Source organism: Triticum aestivum, chromosome 7B (genome assembly GCF_018294505.1).
Source record: "Triticum aestivum cultivar Chinese Spring chromosome 7B, IWGSC CS RefSeq v2.1, whole genome shotgun sequence".
Lineage (NCBI taxonomy): Eukaryota > Viridiplantae > Streptophyta > Magnoliopsida > Poales > Poaceae > Triticum > Triticum aestivum.
Genome location: NC_057813.1, coordinates 561,278,278 through 561,302,511, shown reverse-complemented (window position 1 = coordinate 561,302,511; position 24,234 = coordinate 561,278,278). Strand labels below are relative to the sequence as shown.

Here is a 24,234-nt window from a genome sequence, read left to right as displayed (position 1 = left end):
GCGGCGATAGGTGCGGGGTGGACCGGGTAATGGCATGAAATTCGAAACCGCCGCCCACTACGACGGCTATCGCGCTGGGGAACTGCCTAATCCTCTATGACGTGTGGGTCCGTCAGGAAGTTTATCTCACGCGGCGCGGCTCGATCGGACCAGGCGACGATCCACGCGTGGTCCGAGCGGCGCGGCTCCATCACCCGACCAGGGAACACCTGGACACCGCGCGTCGTCGATCGAAACGAGATCGAGTGGCTCTCGTTCGGCCGCTCGTTCTTTCCAGATAGTGCGTATGCACTTTTTAGGTTTTGGGATTTTTAGATCTCTGATTTTTTTTAAGTACGAACACTTTTTAAAATCCGGAATACTTTTTAAAAAACGGACATTTTTGGAGAACACAACCGATTTTGAGTTACACTATTCGAGACAAACATTTTTGGAAAAAATGGGAACAGATTTTAAAATATGAAGAATTTTTTTAAATGTTTGTACACTTTTGTAAAATGTTTATTTTCATTAAGCAAATGTAAAATGTGCATTCGGCAAAATGTTACTGTGTCATATTTTTGAAAAAAATATTTTGGAATTTCGTAAATTATTCGCTTTAAAAAATATATTCGGTATTTCAAATTTTTTTACAGTTTTTTAAAGAAATGTTTGGAACTTTTTTCAAAAAGGTTTTCATAAACCGCTCATTTCTGTTCTTATATTACTGTACCCGCTAAACATAATCGTTAGTAGCCTTCAGGCTGATTGGATAGGTGGGGCCTCTGCGAGTGTGACGTCTTGAGTTCAAATATTGTTAAGCTCATTTTTTGTGGCCGCTTTCAATTTTTGTCACTTCTAATATTCCCTCCTTATAATCATGGGTGTCTAACGTTTCGGCACGAAAATTAGCACAGCCGTTAGTTACTTGATGAGTTGTCGTTGTCTGGTAGAGGACAAGTGGGTTTGTAAAAAAAAATATTTTCATTACGAAAATTTAAAATAATCGATTTAGCTTCTTCCATAAGTTGAAGGTTTGTTTTGGACTTTTTCCGGCTCAGGAGGGTAAAGTACAGAAACACGTACTCCCTCCATCCCATAATGTAAAACACTTTTTGACACTACACTACATCAGTGCAAACTAAATTAACTGCAAAATGTATACTATGGTGCTTTCAGATTGTTGTCAACATGGTCTTATTGGATTCTTTTCCTTGTACCTCGCGGCGCAGCTCACAAAAACCATCAGATTCAGGCAGCCCAGTCCGGCCATCATCCAGAAGAAGCGATCCAAGTGACCCTCGTTCAGGTTGTCGGGGATCCAGCCCGGCGCGCCGCCCGTCGACGTGGCCCACTGCACGACCGTCAGTAGGAAGGAGCTCAGGTAGTCGCCGGCCGCTATCGCGAGGAACCCGAGCGCCGTGCACACGGTCTTCATCGCGGCCGGCGCCTGGCTGTAGAAGAAGTCGAGCTGCCCGATGGTAGTGAGCACCTGGCCCATGCCCATCAGCACGTACTGGGGCGCCTGCCACAGCACGCTGGTCGAATTCGGCGCCAGCGGCGACGCCTTTGCCGCGCGGAGGCGTGCCGTCTCGAGAAGCGCCGCTGCGGCCATGGCGAGCACGGGCATGGCGAGGCCGGCACCGATCCTCTGAAGCCCCGAGATGCCCTTCTCCCTCCCGGTGAGCCTCCTGGCCGCAGGAACGAATGCCCGGTCGTAGAGCGGGACCAGGGCGATGATGGTGAGCACTTCAAAGGTGGACATGGACGCGGGCGGGACGCGTACGGAGCCGACTTTGGCGTCCATCGCCATGCCTTGCTCGACGAACGTCGACGAGACCTGCGCTAACACGGCATAGAAGAACACGACGGTCGCCCAGAGCGGAAGCATCCGCACGAGAATCTTGGTCTCCTCAACCTGCGTCACAATGCAGAGTCTCCACGGGCTGTGCGGTGTCGACGCGGCTGCCGTCTCCACCTCCTTGCCCGAAGGCACGACAACGGCGGCCTTGTCGAAGAATCTGATCAAGCAAGCAGCACATCCGTCTTGAGTGGTGAATCTGATCAAGCACGCAGCTACTAGGAAACCTTAGAGGATTGTAGTAACTGACCGGAGATCAGGGGTGTGCTCGATCCTCTGAACTGCGAGGTCTTCTTCCCGCGGGTCGTAGAGAAGAGAGCTGTCGGACGGCGGCTCGACGCCAAAATTTCTCACTGCAGCAACGACGACCTGGCACACTCTGGTGAGTGCGCTGCCGCCGGGGCGGTGAAACCTGCACGTCCGCGAGCCCACGACCAGGCAAGAAAGCCCGACGGCGAGGACGGCCGCCGGGATGGTCAGCCCCAGCGCCCAGCCGTAACGGTCCTGCACCCATACGATGCCGGTGCTGGATACCAGCGATGCGCAGTACATGTTGAAGACGTACCAGTTGAAGAAGGAGCCCTTCGTCACGCGCTCCGATGGATCGCCGTCGTCGAACTGATCGGCGCCGAAGGACATCAGGCACGGCCTGAGGCCGCCCAACCCAAAGGCAACCATGTAGAGGCCCAGAAACAAGATGAACTCCTGAGCCGACACGATGTTGGACGAGGTGAGGCCTGTGAACGACGCGCCGTTCTTGACGAGCAGCGGCAGGTACGCTGAGAGTGCTGCCATGAGCATGCCCTGCCCAAAAACAGAGAGGCCAAATTCTCACAATCTTGCAGGATTCAAGTCTGAATTTTCTCAATTAGGACCGGGCAGGATGTAGACTGCAGAGTGGTGATTAATTGAAGTGCTCCGAGCAGGATGAAATGAAATTGCTGCAATGTCAGAACGATATTCTGAATTGCTCCACTGGGACATGACACAGAGATTCAGACTCTGGTGCAGAGTGATTATTGATTGCTGTGTAGAGTGGTTGGAAGGAACCTACTGCGACGCCGACGGAGCAGGAGACGACCATGGTGCGGTACCTTCCCCAGTAGGAGTCGGCGACGACGGCGCCGGCGAGAGGAGTGAGGTAACAGGTGCCCTTCCAGGTGGAGACGCACCTCGAGGCGGCGACGTTGGTCTGGCCCAGGACGGTCGTGAGGTACGTGACGAGGTTGTAGGAGATGCCATGGAAGGCCAGGCAGTAGCAGAAGTCGGTACCTGCACGCACATCATCGTTCCAAGATGCGGCCGGAACCAAATTAATCACCACGCCATCCACCTGTGCGCGTAGCCAAGAACAGTTGAATTGCCAAGAGAGTTTGGTCTCGTTGAAATCTCAGTCGGAACAAGAAACAAATTACCGAGGACTGCGCGGCATGCGCGCCATCCACCCGTCCGATTCTTCAGCGCCGGGTTCCCGTCGAAATCAAGAGACCCGTCGGTGGTGTATGCCTCCGCTGCCTGCGACGGCGATCCCCATCAAAATTAGGAGCCAAACAGCATCCATGGGTCAAAGTTGAATCAGAGAGAAAAGAGTTTATCACGAGGGAGGCGGGGGAGAGGGGGACGAGACCTCGGGGGGTGGGCGGTCGAGCAGGGGCACTGTGTGCTCGCCGGCGGAGGCCATGGCGAGAGCTTGGGACCGTACGACTTTTGCTTGTGCACTTGGCAGTGGAGTGGGTGGAGATTACTGTAAATCTGTAACCGAAAGTTCCGCAGAACTGCAGCTAGCTAGGCGCCAATGAGTGAGCTCTTTTTTCTTCGAAAACACTAACGCCCACACGTGTGGGCGTCTGGCAACTCATCTACACGCATGGATCTTTATCCAATCAATTCTGCACGAATCTTAACGCGTTCTAATAGTTTTTGTGTGTCACGTAAGACTGGGCTGGTGTGTGGGCATTCCTCCGGTCGCTCACACGTCCTTTTTCATCACGGGAGGGGCTAGTGTATGGGCATTTAGCAATTCGCCCACACATCAGTTTTCACGCACGCAGAGAGGCAGGTGTGTGGGCGTTTATCACTTCGCCCACACGCCCGTCTCCTCGCCCACACCCAAAGTTGTCAGTTGCCATGTGTTTCTGCAGGGTACATGGCAACTGCCCTAACTTTGCTTGTAAGTAGATGACAACTCTTTTACCTGAGTTGCCATGTGTTTTTGCATGATACATGGCAACTGCCCTAGCGTGCACATAAGCAGATGACAACCCTCTCTTTTTACATGGCGACTGCCCTAGCGTGCTTGTGAGCACATGGCAACTCTCTCTTTTTACCCGAACATGTTTTTTTTCATGCCTTTTTTTGTAGTGCTACATGACAACTGTCTAGTGTTAGTAGGTGGCAACTCCTAAAGTTTTGAAATCATGGCAACTGCAGTAGACCAGACCATACATGGCAATTGCAGTTGAGCAACCATGGCAACTGTAGTTGTCCGACATGGCAATTGTAATTCAGCAACATGGCAACTGCAGTTAAATGAATATGGAAGAGGGTCCAGACCATGGCAACTGCGGGGGACGCGTGGTGACTGTCACGCTGGGCGTGGGGGGCCATAAGGTAGGAGGTATGACGTACGGACGTGTGGGCATTATCTATTTTGCCTAAAACACCACAAAAAATATGTGGGCAGACCCCTTAACGCTCACACGTGTGGGCGTTATCGGCGTTCCTTTTCTTTTATTCAGTCTATGACGCCGCTAGAAACGAAAAAATGAGCTCGAGATGAACATTAAATTTCAACAAAATGAAAATTCAGAATTTGTTTGGTGGAAAACCAATGATAGAGGTTTTAAGTTCTTGTAAATTTTCATAATGAAATGGCATTTGTGGAAGCCGTGAAAAAAAATCATCACTCCAAAATGCATTTCAAAAAAAACATTTTTGGAGCATTGATTTTTATTTTATTTTGCCACGGCTTCTATAGATGTCATTTCACTGTGAAACTTTGCAAGCATTGACAACATTTGTCAATAAATGCAAGAATGCAAAACAGAAAGGAAATACATGTTAACCTCACATACAAGTTGGCCTCAAACCCATTCTTTCAAGGTTCATTCTCGAGCAACTTAAATAAAAAAGACTACCTTTTGAGCATGGCTAAAATAGTTCAGGTGGAGAGGATACTTATCAAGACAATATAACCAATTCCCTACAAAAGGACAATATAATTAATGAATTACTGTACTCACCTTAATATAATTGTAGTCCATGGTAACAACAACAACAAGCCTTGTGAGTTTACTTTGTCAATCATAGGTCTATCATCATGTCTCACCATTAAGTCATGAGCAATGCCACTAACGATGGAGCATTGCAGAAAAACCATGAGCCTGAACCTGAGCCTGAGAGGGAAAGGAAGCGAGGAGCTCACCACTGACTTGTCACCAACGAGCTACTGCTAGATCCTAAGAGGGGGAGGAGGTACCACCACTGGATTGTCGTATGCGAGATGATGCAACATCATATGAGGAGGAAGTGAAGACCACATAGTGGGGGCAGAGCTTGACAACGAATCTCGACCACCGTTGCGTCTGCAAGTGAGAGGGGCTCAAAGAGGGCGGTTACGTCATTATTGGCGAATTTTGGGGCCTACCTTGTGTTGGGGAGGGGACTCGAAGAAGAAGGACAACGACTAAAAAATAAGTATAAGTGAGAGTTCTTTTTGCATAGAAGCATGTACTTATGCGTGCGGGTCCCTCCACTAAGATCTCGGCCATCTGATTCCAATCCGACAGTTTGGATTGATATTTTCAATCTCTTTTACAATATGCCCAGTTTCCATCCTAGTTGCTCCCGGATCTTGTCCCACATCAGGCCAACTAAGGTACATGACAATTGATGTTTGCTTCGTGCGAAGCACATACGTTGTGCTAGGTAACACAATATGGGCAAATCATAAAAAAAATTAGAAAAAATGTGGGCTCAGCAACTCAAGGTTGCAAGGAGAAGAGTAATGCTACATCTACAAAATTTTATGTATCGGGGTTTACGGGTTGACGTTGCGTCTCGCAATGAAATCAGGGGGGTTAGTTTGATAAATCAAGGGGATAAGGAGACATAGGCCCGGAAATCAATTTTCAATATATCTAGCCTTATTGATAAGAGAATGAGGTCTAGAAAATCTAGTTCGATTATATTTGTGGGAGTATGCAATTATACTATGGCCTAAGTTTTTACAAAGTGTGTGGCTACGCCTTTATCGCCTTTACCAGATATGATGTGTTTAGGGGTGAGGTTGTGCAGAAGAGCATTTGGGCAATTTGGCATAGAGCTTGTGTTTCCTTAAAAAGTGGAAGGCCGTAGTTAGGTGCTGCGAATGTTGATCAAGGTCTAAATTGTACATCAAGATATCATCCATGAACACTAGAAAACATACTTCCTGATTTTTTGAAGCAAATAATAAATTCTTTTTTTGTGAAAAATATGAAACTCCATATATTGAAGTCGACCTATCTTTACAAGGGCTATCCTTACAAAGATTTAAAACTACAGAAGAGTCCGTCTTTCTCTTGAAGTTGCCAGCGGCATGCCTTGAGCAATGCTCGATGATGCCTGTAGACATCCGAAACTGTTGAAATATGAGATGGGCCTAGAGCCTATATGACAATTTCAGATTTAATCTCTAAGGGCCCATGTAGGTGGCATGACAAGGTGGTGGGAAGTTTAGTCCCACCATGCTAGTTGAAGGAGAGTTGGAGTGGTTTATAAGGGATTCTCTCCCTCATGCTATTGGAGCTTGAGAAGAACAGAAGCACTCGCGCACTCCTCCTCCTCCACTCGCCTTGCCGCGCCGCGGGTTGCGGGATTGAGCCAAGCCGAGCTCACTCCTATGCGCTTCTTTTTGCCGGTCAGGAACGAAGAGTCTTTGACAGGTAGGGCCACGATCTGAGACGTCGGATCATGGGCTACCGACTTGGACGTGGGTTCAGCCCACATCTCTCCACGCGCGGCCGCACATATATATGTGGGGCGCTGCGAAATAGAACGCATCTCCGCCTCCATGCCCACGTCGTTTCTTTGCTGCTGCTGCCGCCGGCGACTCCATCACGTTCACCGCGTACACGGTTGACAGGAGAGCAGACCTCCGAAACCCTGCCTCTCCGGATCCTGTACGGGAGAGGGGTGATTAGGTTTTTGGGTAGCGACTATGCAACTACTCACTTTTGTTCATCTACGTCCGCATCACCTTTGTCATCACCATGTCGACCGACGCCGACCGTTCCGCTGCTGAGAAGGTCGAGGCCGACAAGAAGGCCGCCGAGGATGCCGCGGCTGCTGCCACTGTCACCGCCGCCGCGTGGCCGATTGGAGGGTATACATCGCTTATCACTCTCGTGTTTCTTTCTGTTGTAGCAGTACTAGCGATATGCGTACATGTTTCTACTATATGCGTAGTACATGCTCTGTTAGATCGTAATCAGTGTGTTATCAATGCTGTCCATTGTAAGAATGGGGAAACCACACGTTGTGGTGCCTTGTATTGATCTATATATATAGGTTACAAGGCAGAGTTCGTATCATACAATATACGGACACCTATACAAGGACTACACATATACAACCGTATAACTATACAAAACAATACATTTATATATATTCTAACACCCTCCCTCAATCGTAAACGGGCGTCGACGAATGTTAAGACTGTCCCGAAAATCCAAAAAGAGAGGAGATGGCAATCCTTTGGTGAAAATGTCCGCAAATTGAGAAGAACTCGGAACGTGAATAACCCGGACCTCACCTGTGGTGACACGGTCGCGCACAAAGTGTAAATCGATCTCCACATGCTTGGTGCGCTGATGATGAATGGGATTCTGTGTCATGTAAACAGATCTCACATTGTCACAAAACACCACAGTGGCACCAGTCACCGGTCGATGAAGCTCCTGAAGAAGCTGCCGCAACCAACATGTTTTAGCCACGACATTTGTAACTGCCCTGTATTCGGCCTCGGCGCTGGAGCGAGAGACCATGTGCTGCCGCTTAGCAGACTACGACACCAGGTTAGTGCCAAGGAAGACACAATAACCTGAGGTAGACCGACGAGTGTCAGGGCAACCTGCCCAATCAGCGTCAGAATAGGCCAGCAATTTGTTGGAGCTGCGTCGAAACAAAGTGAGGCCATGGCCGGTGGTGCCGCGGATATAGCGAAGCACACGCTTCACAAGTAGCAAATGATTAGCCCGAGGATCATGCATATGAAGACAAATCTGCTGCACTGCATAAGAGATGTCCGGCCGAGTGAACGTGAGGTACTGAAGACCGCCTGCAATACTACGATACTCGGTGGGATCTGCAACTGGATCACTGGACTTGGCTGAAAGTTTGGAGGTAGTATCAACTGGAGTAGAGATGGGTTTGCACTGCAACATGCCAGCTCGATCAAGAAGATCCAATGCATACTTCTCCTGTGAGAGGAACAGACTGTCCTTGCTGCGTGTGACGGAGATGCCCAGAAAATAATGAAGATCACCCATATCCGTCATACTGAATTCGGTACGAAGAGAGGCAATCAAACTGTGCAACAATGTCGAGGACGATGCAGTCAGGATAATGTCATCCACATAGAGCAGGAGATAGGCCATGTCAGCACCACGCCGATAAACGAACAACGAGCTGTCAGACTTAGAGCTAATGAAACCAACCGATGCAATGAACGAAGCAAACCGCTGAAACCATGCACGAGGCGCCTGTTTCAAACCATAGAGTGATTTGTTGAGACGACAAACCTTATCAGGGAAACGAGGATCAGTGAACCCAGAAGGCTGACGAGCATAAATAGTCTCGCTGAGAGTGCCATTGAGGAAAGCATTCTTGACATCAAGCTGATGGATGGACCAGTCACTAGAGAGAGCAAGAGAGAGCACCGTTCGAATAGTGGTTGGCTTGACGACCGGGCTGAAAGTTTCATCGAAATCGATACCTTCTCGCTGTGTAAATCCACGAAGCACCCAACGAGCCTTGTAGCGATCCAAAGAACCATCAGACTTCATCTTGTGACGGTAGATCCACTTACCGGACAATGTTAGCATTGCGAGGGGGATCAACGAGGTCCCAAGTGTTGTTGGAGAGAAGAGCACCATACTCCTCAACCATAGCGGAATGCCAATTTGGATCCTTGAGAGCACCACGATAAGTCTTCGGTATGGGAGATAAACCCTCAACATGAAGATCAAATATCTTTTTCGGCTGCACAATGCCCCGTTTAGCACGAGTTGCCATGGCGTGAGATGGTGGCGGTGGAGGGGCCCGTGGCCGGCGGGTCTGGGGTGGATCCACCACAACAGGAGCTGGCGACGGTGTTGCCGGTGGTGCCGCGGCTGCAGGAGGAGAAGGACTCCCAGCAAGGTCGCTCTCGAAGCTCCCAGCAGGGCGTTCGGCAGTAGCCCGGGCCCCAGGCGACCGGGGCGAGGTCAGTGGCGGCGACCGAGGCGAAGTCGATGGCGGCGACTGTGGAGGGACCGTGGCGGCGGTGACGGCGACCGTGGCGGCGACGGTGGAGTCGCGTCCGAGGTCACCGTGCCTAGCACGGTGAATGGCATCAACGAAACCGGCTGCTCAGCACCCTGCAAAAAAATCATAAGTGTGCAGGGAAGGAGTAGGAGTTGACGAAGATGAAGGGGAGGTGAATGGAAAGGTTGACTCATCAAACACTACATGACGAGAGATGATGATCTTTTGGGTGGAACGATCAAGGCAACGATAGCCATGATGCCGTGATGGGTACCCTAGAAACACGCACGGCACGGAGCGAGGCGCAAGTTTGTGCGGAGCGACGGCTGTGGTGTTGGGGTAACATAGACATCCGAAAACCCTAAGACCAGCATATGAAGGATCTACGCCAAGTAAGGCACGAAAGGGAATACGATCCGAGATTGCCTTTGAAGGCAGCCGATTATGCAACATAACGGCGGTGTGAAGAGCTTCAACCCAAAAACGAGGTGGCATACTGGCTTGGATAAGTAGTGTACGAGTAATGTCATTAAGAGTACGAATAATGCGTTCGGCTTTACCATTCTGTTGCGAAGTGTATGGACATGAAAAGCGGAGTGCAATTCCATGGTGCTGGGCAAAGGAATGGAGGAGTGAATTATCGAACTCACGACCATTATCACACTGAATAGCCTGCAAGCGTGCACTAAACTGGGTGAGCGCTAAAGCATGAAGGGACGACAAGTGCGAGAAAGCTTCGGACTTAGTCTGTAGAGTGTACACCCATGCATACTGAGTAAAATCATCGAGACAGACGAGATAATACTTAAAGCCAGAAATACTCTCAACAGGAGAGGTCCACAAATCACAGTGAATTATTTGAAACGGAGTAGTGGTTACACGATTGGTGGAAGAAAAAGGAAGACGAACATGACGACCTAACTGACAAGCATGACACAAGCTACTTTTATTCTTTTCCCTAGGAATAACCGAAGAACGAGCTAATGACTCCATGACGGGCCGCCCAGGATGCCCAAGCTGACGGTGCCAGAGTGTTGCATCGACGACGAGGAAGGCGTGTGGCTGGCTAGTAGAGGAAGGGCGGATGGAGTAGAGAGCTCCGAAGCTATTGCATCTGAGAATCTCGGTCCTGGATAGAAGATCCTTCACAGAAAAACCAAGAGGGTCAAATTCGACGGATACACGATTATCAATGGTGAACTGACGAACAGACAAAAGATTTTTAACTATGTTAGGAACTACTAAGACATTACGAAGGTAAAGAGGGCGAGAGGTAGTAGAAATAGGAAGACGTGCATGCCCGGTACCGGTGATTGGAAGAGTGGAACCGTTACCGACAATGACAGCACGACGAGAGGAGGAGGGGGGGGGACACAGAGGTGAGCATACCGGGATCGGACGCAAAGTGGGAGGAGGCGCCGGTGTCCATCACCCACTCCCTGGAGGGTGCTTGCAGCCCCATGGTTTGGAACTGATGCATGAGCGCGGCCTGGTCCCATGAAGCCGAAGATGAGGCCGGTGATGATGGAGCAGTGCCTGGGAGGCCGTAGGAGAGCTGTCCAGGGGCGTAGCCGTAACCATAGGGAGCAACGCCGTACGGGTTCTGGGCGTAGAACGCATGCGGCGACGGGGTGTGCCGGGGCGCGTAGCCGGGAGCAACGCCATAGCCGGGCGGCGCGCGACCGAGCAGCCCCCCTTGGCCATAGGGCCACATCTGGATGGCGCCGTTCCAGGGATGTTGCGGTGAGGGCCAGGAAGGAGTGGCAGACTGCGGGGTCGCGGGCGCCGGGGTCTCCTTGGTGACTCCAGCGGCGGCCTTCTTCTTCTTCTTTCCTTTTCCAGGAGCCTTGCCAGGGTTGCCGTGTTGCCAGGGTTGCCGGTGTTGGTGAAGAGGGCCGTGTCTGAGTTGCGGGCGCGGCGGTTTTTGCGCTTCATGTCTTGGAGCGCAAGCAACGAGCGGCACTGCGCAAAGGTCATCCCGGGCATGAGGGAGATGAGATCGGCGGCGGACTCGTATTGCTCGGAGAGGCCATTGAGGCAGTGGACCACCATCTCGACATCGCCAACGGGGGCGCCAAGATCTGCAAGCCCGTCGGAGAGGGATTTGACCTTCTGGAGATAGTCGGCCATACTCATCTCTCCCATCTTGACATCGCCGAGCTCGGCCGTAAGGTGGAGTTGGCGATTGATCTTGTGGTCGTTGAAGAGACCGTTGATGCTGTTCCAGAGATCGACGGCGAGGGGATCGTCGCCGGGCGTCATGACGGCGTCGAGGATACTGAGCGAGACAGACCCATAGAGCCAAGAGACGACGGTGGCGTCGAGGAGAGACCACTCCGGGTTCGGCGCATCGGGAGCATCGAAGTCGAGGTGATCCAGGAGGGCGTACTTGCGACAAGCGGCGCGGAAGAAGGTGCGCCACTGCCGGTGAACGCCGGTGTCAAGCGCGAGCTCGACGGGAACGTGGCCTTTGATGGAGTGGATACCGACGGCTTGGGCGTGCAGCGAGGTCAAGGAGAAGGACCTCGCGCTCGTCCCGGATCCATCGGCGGCGGTCGCGAGAGGCAGCTTTGCCTTGGCGGCTTCGGCAGCCTCGGCGTCCTGGCGCTCCTTGGCGGCGGCCAATGCCTGGTTCGTCGCGTCAGTGTCGGGTTGCGACATGGAGGCGGCGGTGTGGGCGCCGCGGCGAGAGAGGTGGTGGTTTCGGCGGCAGCGGAAGGAGGAGGAGGGCGGCACAGGCTAGGGTTAGGTTTTTAGGCTCTATACCATGTAAGATTGGGGAAACCACACATTGTGGTGCCTTGTATTGATCTATATATATAGGTTACAAGGCAGAGTTCGTATCGTACAATATACGGACACCTATACAAGGACTACACATATACAACCGTATAACTATACAAAATAATACGGTTATATATATTCTAACATCCATGTCATGCTCATGATTTATTCATTGATTAATTTAATCAAAAAACTGCCTATTTATTCATCAGAAACATCATCGGAGCCAAAAAACATTATTCACGCAACGCCCAAGACATTGTTAGCCCTCTCTGGCTTGACATGGAGACGCCAGCGTGATGACGAGTATCACTTTTTGATGTTGGTGTTGCAGAAGAAGTTGACTTAGTCATGTGCGCCAAATTCATATCTTGTAATGAGTAGGCAGAAAGTATTTTCATCAGATGCAATGCTTAAGCAAGCGCAGTACGGAGTAATTCGATTAACTTCGTTGTTTGGAAATGGCATGCATCCAAAATTGCTTACCGGCGATAAATTGATCGGTCGCACTTCTGCATTTTAGAAAAAGATCGGTCGCAGTCACGAACTCACGATATGGCAATGAGTCAATGAGTATGAAACGGCCATCACACGATCAACCAGATACGAAGGCGATGAGTACGAAAAGCCCACCACACGATCAACCAAACACGTACTCCCTCCGTCCGTAAATACTTGTCATCAAAATGGATGAAAAGAGATGTATCTAGACATATTTTAGTTCTAGATACACCCATTTTTATTTGTTTTGGTGACAAGTATTTTCGGACGGAGGTATGTACAATCGATGACTTAATTTCCACGATCATTTCTTGCATGGTTCATGAGTACTTCCATTACAATCAAGCGAACGCTGCGAACGAGACCGACTTGGACTAGCATGCAGGCTGCTCTCACGGGGTTACATTATTTAGAAGCCAATGCGTAAACATGCATGCATGGCCGAATTAAGCTGCTGACGAGTGACGAGAAGCTCGACTGACTGATTGACTGACGGACGGAAGACGGGAAGAGCGCTCCCAGTCTCCGGCTACTTTCCTCCGGCGCCGTGGAGGCCCTGGAAGTAGCCCTGCGGGTTGGACTCGAACCCGGGACGGGAGATGTAGGCGCCGTCACCGCCGGGCGCCTTCATCATACCACCGCTGCCACCGCTCGTGCCGGACGACTTCCCTGCGCCTCCACTGCCGCCTGACCCCTTTGATCCGCCTCCGCCTCCCTTCGTTCCTCCTCCCCCTCCACCGCTCCTGCCGCCTCCACCTCCACCGCCACCGCCACCGCCCTTGCCGCCGCCACCTCCTCCCCCGTTGCCTCCACCTCCACCGCCGCCCTTGCCACCCATCTCTCTCTCCTGGATCGGTCGTAAGCAGAAGCTTCTCTTGCCTGGAGTAGACTGTGGTGCTGCGTCTGCGTAGAGAACGAGTGCCGTGTTGCTCTTTTATAGAGGCTTTAGAGGTGAGAGCTCGCCGGGAAGCGGGAACAAATCAAAGCCTGCAGCGAGCGTGTGCATGCACACGGCGCCGCTCGCGCCGCCCTTTGGATCCCTGCATGCCAATGAATGAAGGAAGAATTACTCCGGCCAAGCTCCGATGAGCTCTCACCTAGCAATCTGCGCGCATTCGTATCCGTGAGATTTTAAGCTCGAGTTTGACTCTCTTCCTCTCTCTTCAGAATCCGCTGGTCCTTTTGACTGTGGAGGAGTACTTTGACCGTTTCCGGGAGCCTCGGCCCAGCCCAGGCTGCAGCCCACCCACGTTGTGATGCAAGGCTGATCGAACCCGTCAGCTAAAACATGGCAGAGATTGGGAGCTCCTAACCGGCGCCTTAAGCGCCGGTTCAGGAAGCTGGCGTTCACAGCTGCGCCTGCTGGGCCGGCCCACGACACGCCTTCTATACCACAAAAAAAATCCCATCTATACCACAAAAAAATACACTAAAAAGTGTTGCTCCCGTGAGGATTCGAACAAGCGACCTCCAGTACATGTTCCAGTCGACTAACCACTAGTGCAAACAATTAATCATGCATATTTTCAGCGCGCATGAATTAAGAATAATTAAGGGAAACGTAATTTTTTTGGGACGAAATTTGAAAATTCACAGATTTCAAAATAATCACGAATTGAAAAGGTTAACGAACTAAAAAAAATCATTGATTTTAAAAAAGTTCACAAATTTCAAAAAAGTTCATCAATTTTGAAAAATAGTTCATCAATATCAAAAAAGTTTGTTCGAACTAAAAAAAAGTTCAACGAATTTGAAAAAAAGTTCATCAAAGTTGGAAAAGGTTCATCAAATTTGAAAAAAGTTTGTCAAAATTTAGAAAAGGTTCATTGAAATCTAGAAAAGTTCATTGAAATTGAAAAAAGTTCATGGAATTTTAAAAATGCATTTTTCGTTTTTTGTTCGTGATTTCAAAATGTGTTCATAGTTTTCCAAATTTATTCACTTTTTCAAATTTTGTTCACTATTTTAAATTGTTCAATGTACATAAAAAAATGTTCAATGGGTATTTAAATGGTTTTTCAGCGCATATCATAAAATTGTTCAATGTGTAGTTAAAAATTTCAGATTATATTACAAAAATGTTCAATGTATAAAAATTGTTCATCTTATATCAAAAGAATGTATAAATATGTTTTAAATTATTTCAATGCATATCACAAAAATGTTCACTGTGTAGTTAAAAATTGTTCATTGTACACCGGAAAAATGTTTAGTGTATATTTGCAAATCGCTCATCGTATATAAATTTTTGTTCAGGTTCTCAATAATTGTTCACATTTTTAAAAAATCATGGAATTTGAAAAAAAAATCATCGAATTTTTAAAAAAGTTCATCGATTTGATAAAGGTTCATTGGATAAAAAAATTGCACACTTACGAAAAAAAGAAAAAGGAATAAAGAAAAGAAAAATGAAAAGGCGCAATAAAAGGGAGAAAAAATCTCGCGACCTGGAGAAACAATAAAAGAGGAAAAGGAGGTTTGCAAACAGCAAGTGGTTCTTTGCCTAGTGGTAACTGCGCTGATGTATAAACGAAACATCGCAAGTTCGAACCGCCGCACACCAGCTCCGAGCACTTGCAGGACAAGGCTGAGGTGGTGGTGCATGACCCCACGATAGTGTCTGGAGCAGCAGCAGGAGGGGATATGCCGCCCTTCACCGACACTAGCGACCCAGCTCCAACTGTTGTTGGCACCCAGTACCCAAACACTAACACTCGTTCCGCCCCAGGTGATGATGGAAGACCCCTGGAAATTGGGGCAGTGAAAAACCGTTGTTGGAGGACTCAAAGGTTGATCCTGACAAAATTAAGAAAACCCTGAACAATGTCAAAGACAAGAATTCAGCTTCAGGGAGTGCAACACCAAGTAATGTCAACACTGAGGATGGTGGAAAAGGTACTCTAGGGTCAAGAGTTACAAGCAGTGGACATAGGGGTCGTAGTCGCTCTGAATCCATTGTTAATGTTACTGAAAGTAGGGCTGTAAAGATTGTGAAATCCGCTCTAGGCAAAAGGTAGGATAGAACTCTAGATGGAGAGAAAATAGGGAGTGAGAGTAGCTCAGGCAAACTTGTGATCAGAAAGAAGTTATGTAGCGGTCAAGAGGAGAAGCAAGGCATAGGTCAGCAAGGTGGAAAGGCGGCAACCGATCCTGGGGCCATCGGTACTCTGACGGGCGCGAATGGCGACGCCCGTCAGGAGAAATGAGTCTCCTCAGTTGGAACTGCCGGGGCTTGGGGCAACCCCGGACAGTTCAGGAACTAGTGTGCCTAGTGCACACATACAAGCCCAAGCTTGTGTTCCTCTCTGAGATGCGGCAAAGCAATTCCTACGTCAATAAGTTAAAGTGGAGGCTTGGCCTCAGGCATTGTATCACGCAACCCGACATAGGAAAAGGTGCTGGTATTGTGCTCTTCTATGATGAAAGTGTGGAAGTAATAAAGCTTGTCGTTGGCCCGAGGTACATCGATGTGTTAGTGCGTTTTCACTCTTCGAGTTTGCAGTGGCGTTGTACCTTTGTTTATGGTGAACCGAAAGCAAGTGATAGGCATCTCATGTGGGAATTGATGAGGAGACTAAAAAGTAACTCAAACGCACCATGGCTGATGATGGGGGATTTTAATGAGGCGATGTGGCAACCGGAGCACTTCTCAGCTACAAAAAGATCAGAACGGCTAATGGAAAATTTTCGAAAGGCTTTATCTGTTTGTAACCTTTTTGACCTTGGTTTTAAAGGCCCAAATTGGACTTTTGACAACAAACAAGAGGGATGGAGGAATGTTAAAACCAGACTGGACAGGGGGGTCGCCTCGCCGGAGTGGTCAGATTACTTCAGAGATGCTTCGATTGAGCACATCTGCTCTTCCAGATCATACCACTTGCCTGTGTTGATGCGTGTAGGAAAAAGAAAGGAGTGGAGACCCATAGGGGAAAGAAAGAGTAGGCAGTTCCGCTACGAGCAGATGTGGGAGCGACTGGATACCTTGCAGAACACCATTAACGCAGCTTGGAGTAGGAATGGATCGGCTACAAACCTTCAGGACGTGGGAGCTAAACTAAAGCTGATGCAGTCCGCTTTGGCTTCTTGGGCTGACAGAGATTTTGGCTCTGTGATCAAACAAACAGCAGTGACAAGGAGTAAACTTTGTGCCCTTTGGAGCGGACCCAGGTCAGTCAAACGGCAAGAAAACATCAAGAAATACTCGAAGGAATTGGATGAGTTGCTTCTGAGAGAAGAGCTCATATGGAGACAACGATCACGGGCTACGTATCTTAGAGAGGGTGATAGAAATACAAAATGGTTTCATAGAAAAGCAACATGGAGAAAGAAAAAGAATGATATTACGGAGCTAAAAGATAGCACAGGTGTTTGGAAGGAGAACAGAGAGGAAATCAAGGTGATGGCGCGGCAGTTTTTTCAAAGCCTATATGAAAAAGAAGCAGAAGTGAGGCCACATGAAATTCTGCAGCTTATTGAAAAGAGGGTGACCGAGGACATGAACAAAGAGCTAACAAAAAACTTCACAACGGAGGAAATTAGTGACGCTCTGTTTCAGATCGGTCCCCTTAAAGCTCCTGGGCCGGACGGATTTCCTGCGAGATTCTATCAAAGAAACTGGGATCTTCTCAGAGATGACGTTACCAAAGGCGTTCTGAGTTTTTTTGATAATGGCCACTTACCGGAAGGGATTAATGACACGGTGATTGTACTCATCCCCAAGAGTAAGGACCCACAATCACTGAGAGATTACCGGCCTATAAGCTTATGCAACGTTCTGTACAAGGTGATCTCAAAGTGCCTAGTGAACAGGTTACGCCCCTTGCTGGATGGTATCATTTCAGAGACCCAGAGTGCGTTCATCCCAGGCAGGATTATTACAGATAATGCCACCATTGCTTTTGAGTGCTTCCATAAGATACAACACAGCAGGAACACCCATAATACTCATTGTGCATATAAACTGGACCTCGCCAAGGCATATGACAGGGTAGATTGGTATTTCCTCGAGGAGGTGCTGCTGAAAACCGGTTTTGATAAGAGGTGGACGAGCTGGGTTATGCAGTGTGTACGGTCAGTTAGATACTCGGTCAGGTGCAATGGAGAGCTGCTAGAACCTTTCACGCCATCTAGAGGTCTTAGACAGGGAGATCCCCTCAGCCCGTACTTATTCCTTTTTGTTGCTGATGGCTTGGTTAACCTGCTATGCAAGGAAATTAATGATGGGAACCTAACACCCCTTAAAATCGCGAGGAATAGCCCGGGCATCTCAAACCTCCTATTTGCTGACGATAGCCTTCTCTTTTTTAAGGCAACAGTGGATCAAGCAAGAGTCATCCGAAGAGTCTTGGAAATCTTTCAGAAGGGTACAGGCCAACTCCTTAGTGAGAGCAAATGCTCTATTCTATTCAGTGAGATTTGCCCTGCTGAAACTAGGGAAGAAATCAAGAGCACAATGGGAGTTATCTCTTCGTCCTTTGAGAGCAAGTACTTGGGACTCCCGACCCCAGAAGGGAGAATGAAGGATGATAATTTTCAGCCGATCATGGATAGATTCGGAAAAGATGTAATGATTGGTCGGAAAAGTATATGGCATATGCTGCAAAGGAAGTACATGTCAAATCAGTCGTCCAAGCTCTACCTTGCTACACGATGGGTGTTTTCCTCCTTTCTAAAGGTTTTTGCGATAAATACGAGAAGCTGATTCGCGATTTCTGGTGGGGGGATGAGAATGGACACCGTAAGGTTCACTGGATGTCATGGGAACGCATGACGATGCCGAAGAGAGCGGGTGGAATAGGTTTTAGGGACATGCACCTCTTTAACATTGCTCTACTTGCCAAACAGAGCTGGAGGCTGGTCCAGAACCCAAATAGTCTTTGTGCTAGGATACTCAAGTCAAAATACTACCCGAATGGCAACCTTTTGGACACTGTGTTTGCGTCTGATGCATCACCCGTGTGGAAGGGAATCGAGGCTGGGTTAGAACTCCTTAAAAAGGGTATTATTTGGCGAGTGGGAGATGGTAGGAGCATCCAAATCAAACGAGACCAGTGGATTCCAAGAGATGAGGGACTGAAAACAGCTACATTCATAAAGAGGTCGAGGTTAAGATGGGTAAGCCAACTCATGTGCCCGGACAGGAAAGAATGGAACGAGCCACTAGTAAGGCAAATTTTTCACTCCTTTGATGCGGATGAGATTTGCAAAATCCCCATCCCGAGGGTGGATGCCACGGACTACATAGCGTGGCATTATGAAAAGAGTGGCAATTTTTCAGTCAGGAGTGCTTACAAACTTGCGGCTGCCATCGAAGGTCATACGAACTTGGCTCCCTCCAGCTCGTCTAGTGCCACCAATAACCGCAGCATATGGGACTTGATCTGGAAGGCGAAAGTACCCCCCAAAATCAGGATTTTTGGTTGGAGGGTAGCAACTAATACCCTGGCAACCCAACGCAATAAGTTCAGACAAACCATCATCCAGGATGGTACCTGCATCATTTGTGGTACAACAGCAGAGGACGAGCATCATGCGGTGATTAACTATACTAAAAGTAGAGCTCTGAGGCAGGCCATGAGGGAAGTTTGGGATCTCCCTCCAGAGAAAAGCTTCTGCTACACGGGTCGGGACTGGTTACAGATTCTTCTAGACTCAGCGTCAGACGATCTACATGCTAAAATTCTCTTTCTTCTCTGGAGATGCTGGCACTTGCGAGATGATTGTGTCCATGCAGGGGGCAAGGAGTCAATATTGGGATCAGTGGGCTTCCTTCAGAGATATGAAGAGGAATGGAAATCTGCTTCGGTCCAGGAACTTTCAGTTTCAGGGAAAACTACTGGGACTCTGTCCAAACCAGGGGGAGCGGCCTCGTTGTACAACGCTTACTTTGGTCGACTCCAGCAGTTGGATGGGCAAAGTGCAATACTGACGCGGCATTTATTCAAGAAAATGGCAATAGCTGGGCGGGAGCGGTGAACCGTGATCATGCCGGTTTGGTCTTGTCTTCAGTCTGCAGGAAATTACCACATTCACGCACGGCTGAGGAAGCGGAGGGTCGAGCGGCGCTGATCGGCCTTCGGTCCTTGGCAAAGGTCTACAAGGGACCAGTGGTGTGGGAAACTGACTGCAAGTCTCTGACCATCCTTTGCAGTGCTGATAACCCAAGTAGATCGCCGCTATTTGGTCTGATCCTGGACAAAGCTAGCCTTGCAGTCTTTACTGAATACAGAATATCACACGTCCCCAGGGAATGCAACCAGCTAGCACATGAGCTCGCTGCTGAAGCCAGGATTAGCGGAGACCAGGAAATTATTGCTAAAGTTCCTGACAGACTTCAGGGCCTTGTTGCCTCCGAGTGTATTACAGCCTGAGTTGTTTCTTGGGCACTCAAAAAAAAAAAGAAATGGGCCGGCCCAACCTAGCGCGGGGGGTATGCGCCCGTTTGCATGCAGAAAAGAAACGGGCGCCGTTTAGGATTTGCCCCGAAATCACTACTTTTATTTGTTTTGCGAATGACCCAAAATCACTAATTGGCTGTGGACTTGCCTAGAAAAACTAGTTGACTGTGGACAACTGTGCTTCACACAAAAAAATGCGTTTCTTGTGGAAGTACCTTTTTTTTAGAAGCACGACTGTGCTTTGCAAAGGAAAATTTGCTCCAAAACATAGGAAAAGCCAAAAAAAAAAACTGAAAAGCCAAAAAAAAAACCAAAAAGAAACAATCTAAAACTCAAAAAACACATACAGGAAAAAAAACATTCAGAGAAAACGTCTGGGCACGCAATATATGATGATGGTTGGGCACACCACTTGCGTGCTCGCATGCCAAGAAAATGATCCTTGCGGGAGCCCTGCAATTAGTAACCCTTGGGTAGTCGCTCCCGACGGTGTTGAGGTAGTACTTTGAGTCTTTAACCATTTTCGTGAGCTGCAAGCTGCCGACCCATGTTGTGATGCAAGTGAACGAGCCCGCCAACCCATGGGCTTCGATCACTAAGTTTGGATTTTTATTTCGACTGTTTTAAGAACCAGAGGTAATACCCCATGTTTTGTGGGAATTGGGTGCAGTTATTTCTATGAGATTTGGCAGTATGAAACTTTAGTATTTGGATTAGCAATACTGGGAACTAAATATTTGATTATTATATAGTTATATAATATTTATTGAATATATGAATGGCATGCATGGTGCATGTTAAGGTGTGATTATTTTTCCATGTACGGTGGCATGGTGATTTGGCATAGTTACATGTTCAGAGAATTAAAGTTAGTGGAGCATGCATGGTCACGTGATGAGTTGGCTTAGTTGCATGTGTTAAGATAATTGAATTAATGGGGATAAACTATTTAGATATACAATATATATTTAAAAATATGTGTGCTTCTAAAAACATAAGTTTATATAAAATGTTCATGAATTTCTACAAAATGTTTGTCAAATTTGAATATTTTTTTGAATTCTAAAAAATATTTGTGTATATAAGAAATATTCCTTCATTAAAAAATCAATTCATGGTCTTTAAAAGTGTTCATAGATTGAAATATAAAAGAGAGAAAAACAAAAATCAGAATAAAAAAGAAAAGGGGAAATAAACCAAAAATAGGACAAAAGGGAAAATGAGAAATGTGATAAAAAATCGAAGAAAACCACCAATCCTGATAGAAGACAGACAAAATAAGGGACAAAACGCCCAAACAAAAGAAGAAAACCACCCTGAACTTGTACGCTCGTGTCGAGTTGGGTTGGCCCGTCACGGACTCGCCTGTATGGGTCCTCGATTTTTTGTCACACTGAAAATTTGGGAAAGCTAACTGGCGACCAGTAACTGGGGGCTATTTGAATTCCATATGTGATGCGAAGGTACCAAGTATGGAGCGGGTGTTAAATGACAAACCCCTAGTGGATGTCTTCATTCATGTGCGGGTAGACCAAACAAAGCCGTTGGAGTAGGCTTGGTCCCCCCCCCCCCCCCCCCCCCCCCCCGACTGGCTCGCCCTCACGGTGGACGGGTTCTTCTCCCTGGAGGACGGTTCTGCCAGAGCGAGGATGGTGGTTCTTCACGACAGCATGTGGGAGGTTATTTCGCAGCATGTCACTTACTCTACTTCTGCAATGATGCACTCGAGGCATGTTGGCGAATGCGGTAATTTCAAAAAAAAAAAATCTACGATCACGCAAGATCTATCTAGGTGATGTATAGCAAAGAGAGGGGAGAGTGTGTCCACGTACCCTCGTAGACCGAAAGCGTAAGCGTTTCAATAACGTCGTTGATGTAGTCGAACTTCTTCGCGATCCAACCGATCAAGTACCGAACGTATGGCACCTCCGCGTTCAGCACACGTTCAACTCGATGACGTCCCTCGTGCTCTTGATCTAGTTGAGGACAAGGGTGAGTTCCGTCAGCACGACGACGTGGTGACGGTGATGACGATGTTACCGGCGCAGGGCTTCGCCTAAGCACTACGATGGTATAATCGAGGTGTGTAACTGTGGAGGGGGGGGCACCGCACATGGTTGGGAGAGAAACTTGTCTGTCCTAGGGTGCCCCCCTACCCCCGTTTATAAAGGAGCAAGGGAAGGCCGGCCGACCCTTCTAGGGCGCCCCCCACAAGGGGAGTCCTACTAGGACTACTAGTCCTAGTAGGATTCCACCAATAGGGAGAAAGGGGGAAGGAAGGAGAGGGAGAGGGAGAAGGAAAGGCCCCCCCTTCCCTAGTCCAATTCGGACCCAAGGGGAAGGGGAGGGGGCGCGGCCTACCCTGTCCGTCCCTCTCTCTCTACTAATGCCCTTGAGGCCCATTAGTTCCCCCGGGGGGTTCCGGTAACCCTCCGGCACTCCGGTTTTTTTTGAAACTTCTCCGGAACACTTCTGGTGTTTGAATATAGACGTACAATATATCAATCTTTATGTCTCGACCATTTCGAGACTCCTCGTCACATCCGTGATCTCATCCGGGACTCCGAACAAACTTCGGTCATCAAAAACACATAACTCATAATACATATCGTCATCGAACGTTAAGCATGCGGACCCTACGGGTTCGAGAACTATGTAGACATGATCGAGACACATCTCTAGTCAATAACCAATAGCGGAACCTGGATGCTCATATTGGTTCCTACATATTCTATGAAGATCTTTATCGGTCAAACCGCATAAGAACATACGTTGTTCCCTTTGTCATTGGTATGTTACTTGCCCGAGATTTGATCGTTGGTATCATCATACCTAGTTCAATCTCATTACCGGCAAGTCTCCTTACTCGTTCCATAATACTTCATCCCACAACTAACTCATTAGTCACAATGCTTGGAAGGCTTATAATGATGAGTATTACTGAGAGGGCCCAGAGATACCTCTCCGAAACACGGAGTGACAAATCCTAATCTCGATCTATGCCAAACCAACAAACACCTTCAGAGACACCTGTAGAGCACCTTTATAATCACTCATTTACGTTGTGACATTTGGTAGCACACAAAGTGTTCCTCCGGTATTCGGGAGTTGCATAATCTTATAGTCTAAGGAACATCACTACTAGGAAAAGGGCTATAGATGATATGGCCACTAATGGCGCACCAGACATGTGGTGCGCCATTACTATATACTAATGGCGCACCATGTGATGGTGCGTCATTAGTAATATATTACTAATGGCGCACCTGGTGCCTGGTGCACCATTAGTAGTTTAAAAAAAACAAAAAAAACTGTTACTAATGGCGCACCGTTGTACAGTGCGCCATTACTAGTTGACATAGTAATGGCGCACCAAACCCACCGTGCGCCATTAGTAGTTTTGAAAAAAAAATTGTTAGTAATGTCGAGCCCCATCTCCCCTAGCCCCGTCGCACCCCTCCCCTCGCCGCCCCCTTGCCCCACCTCCCCTCACCCCGTCGCCCCACCTCCCCTCGCCCCCCTCCCCTCGCCGCCCCCTTGCCCCTCCACCCACCGCCGCCACCGCCCCCTGGCCCCACCGTCCCTCGCCCCGTCGCCCCCACCACCCGCTACCGCCCCCTTGCTCCGCCCCCTCCGTCCGCCGCGCCTGCACGCCGTCGCCGCTGTGGTCTTGCGCTGCCCCGACGCCGCCGCCCCGACCCCCGCGGGACTCCACCCCCGCCGCCCCCGCGCCCCATGAACGGGATCGGCCGAGCGCGCGCCGACCACTCCTCTCCTCTCCTCCTCCCTCCGACGAGCGAGGGCCTCCTCCGGCCCCTGCAGCAACCAGCGAGCGCGGCCCCGACGCGCCCACCCCGCCTGCCCCTACCGTCCTCCGCCACCGGCCGCTGCTCTCCTTCGACCGCGGTGAGCGAGGACCCGGACGATCTCGGACCCCGACCCTGACCCATTCGCCGACCCCGACCCCGACCCCTCCGGCGACCAGGTACCTCTCCTCCTTCCTCCTTCCTCCCTAGGTTAAAGGAGATTCAAACAGGGTAGTCCCCTCGATCTCGATCGCTATCCCCCTCCATCTCGATCTTGATGCCCCCCGCACCCTTCCCCGCTCCACCGTCGCCGCCGACCCCCCGCACCCTTCCCGGCCCGCTCCACCATCACCGAGCACCCCCCGCACCCTCCCCCGCTCCACCGCCGCCGCCGACCCCC

At 49.1% G+C, this 24,234-nt stretch overlaps 2 protein-coding genes across 4 annotated transcripts; both read right to left on the bottom strand.

Moving 5' to 3' along the window:
- Positions 1 to 1,044: 1,044 nt before the first annotated feature.
- LOC123161591 (protein NRT1/ PTR FAMILY 8.3) lies at positions 1,045 to 3,680 on the bottom strand. Of its 3 annotated transcripts, none has more exons than XM_044579394.1 (5): positions 3,468 to 3,680; positions 3,256 to 3,355; positions 2,895 to 3,112; positions 2,091 to 2,644; positions 1,045 to 2,000 (listed from the first exon to the last, which is right to left on the bottom strand). In XM_044579394.1, the coding sequence occupies exons 1-5, from the start codon at positions 3,519 to 3,521 to the stop codon at positions 1,166 to 1,168; spliced, it is 1,761 nt and encodes a 586-aa protein (XP_044435329.1). In that variant the 5' UTR covers positions 3,522 to 3,680; the 3' UTR covers positions 1,045 to 1,165. The 3 variants fall into 3 exon arrangements, with proteins under 3 accessions (XP_044435329.1, XP_044435330.1, XP_044435331.1); XM_044579395.1 differs by having other exon boundaries at positions 2,935 to 3,112; XM_044579396.1 differs by having other exon boundaries at positions 2,895 to 3,173; positions 3,468 to 3,619.
- Positions 3,681 to 13,160: 9,480 nt separating this feature from the next.
- LOC123158172 (glycine-rich protein 23-like) lies at positions 13,161 to 13,469 on the bottom strand. Its single transcript, XM_044576265.1, has one exon. It carries the CDS (start codon positions 13,467 to 13,469, stop codon positions 13,161 to 13,163), a length of 309 nt encoding a protein of 102 aa, XP_044432200.1.
- Between the last annotated feature and the right edge of the window lie 10,765 nt (positions 13,470 to 24,234).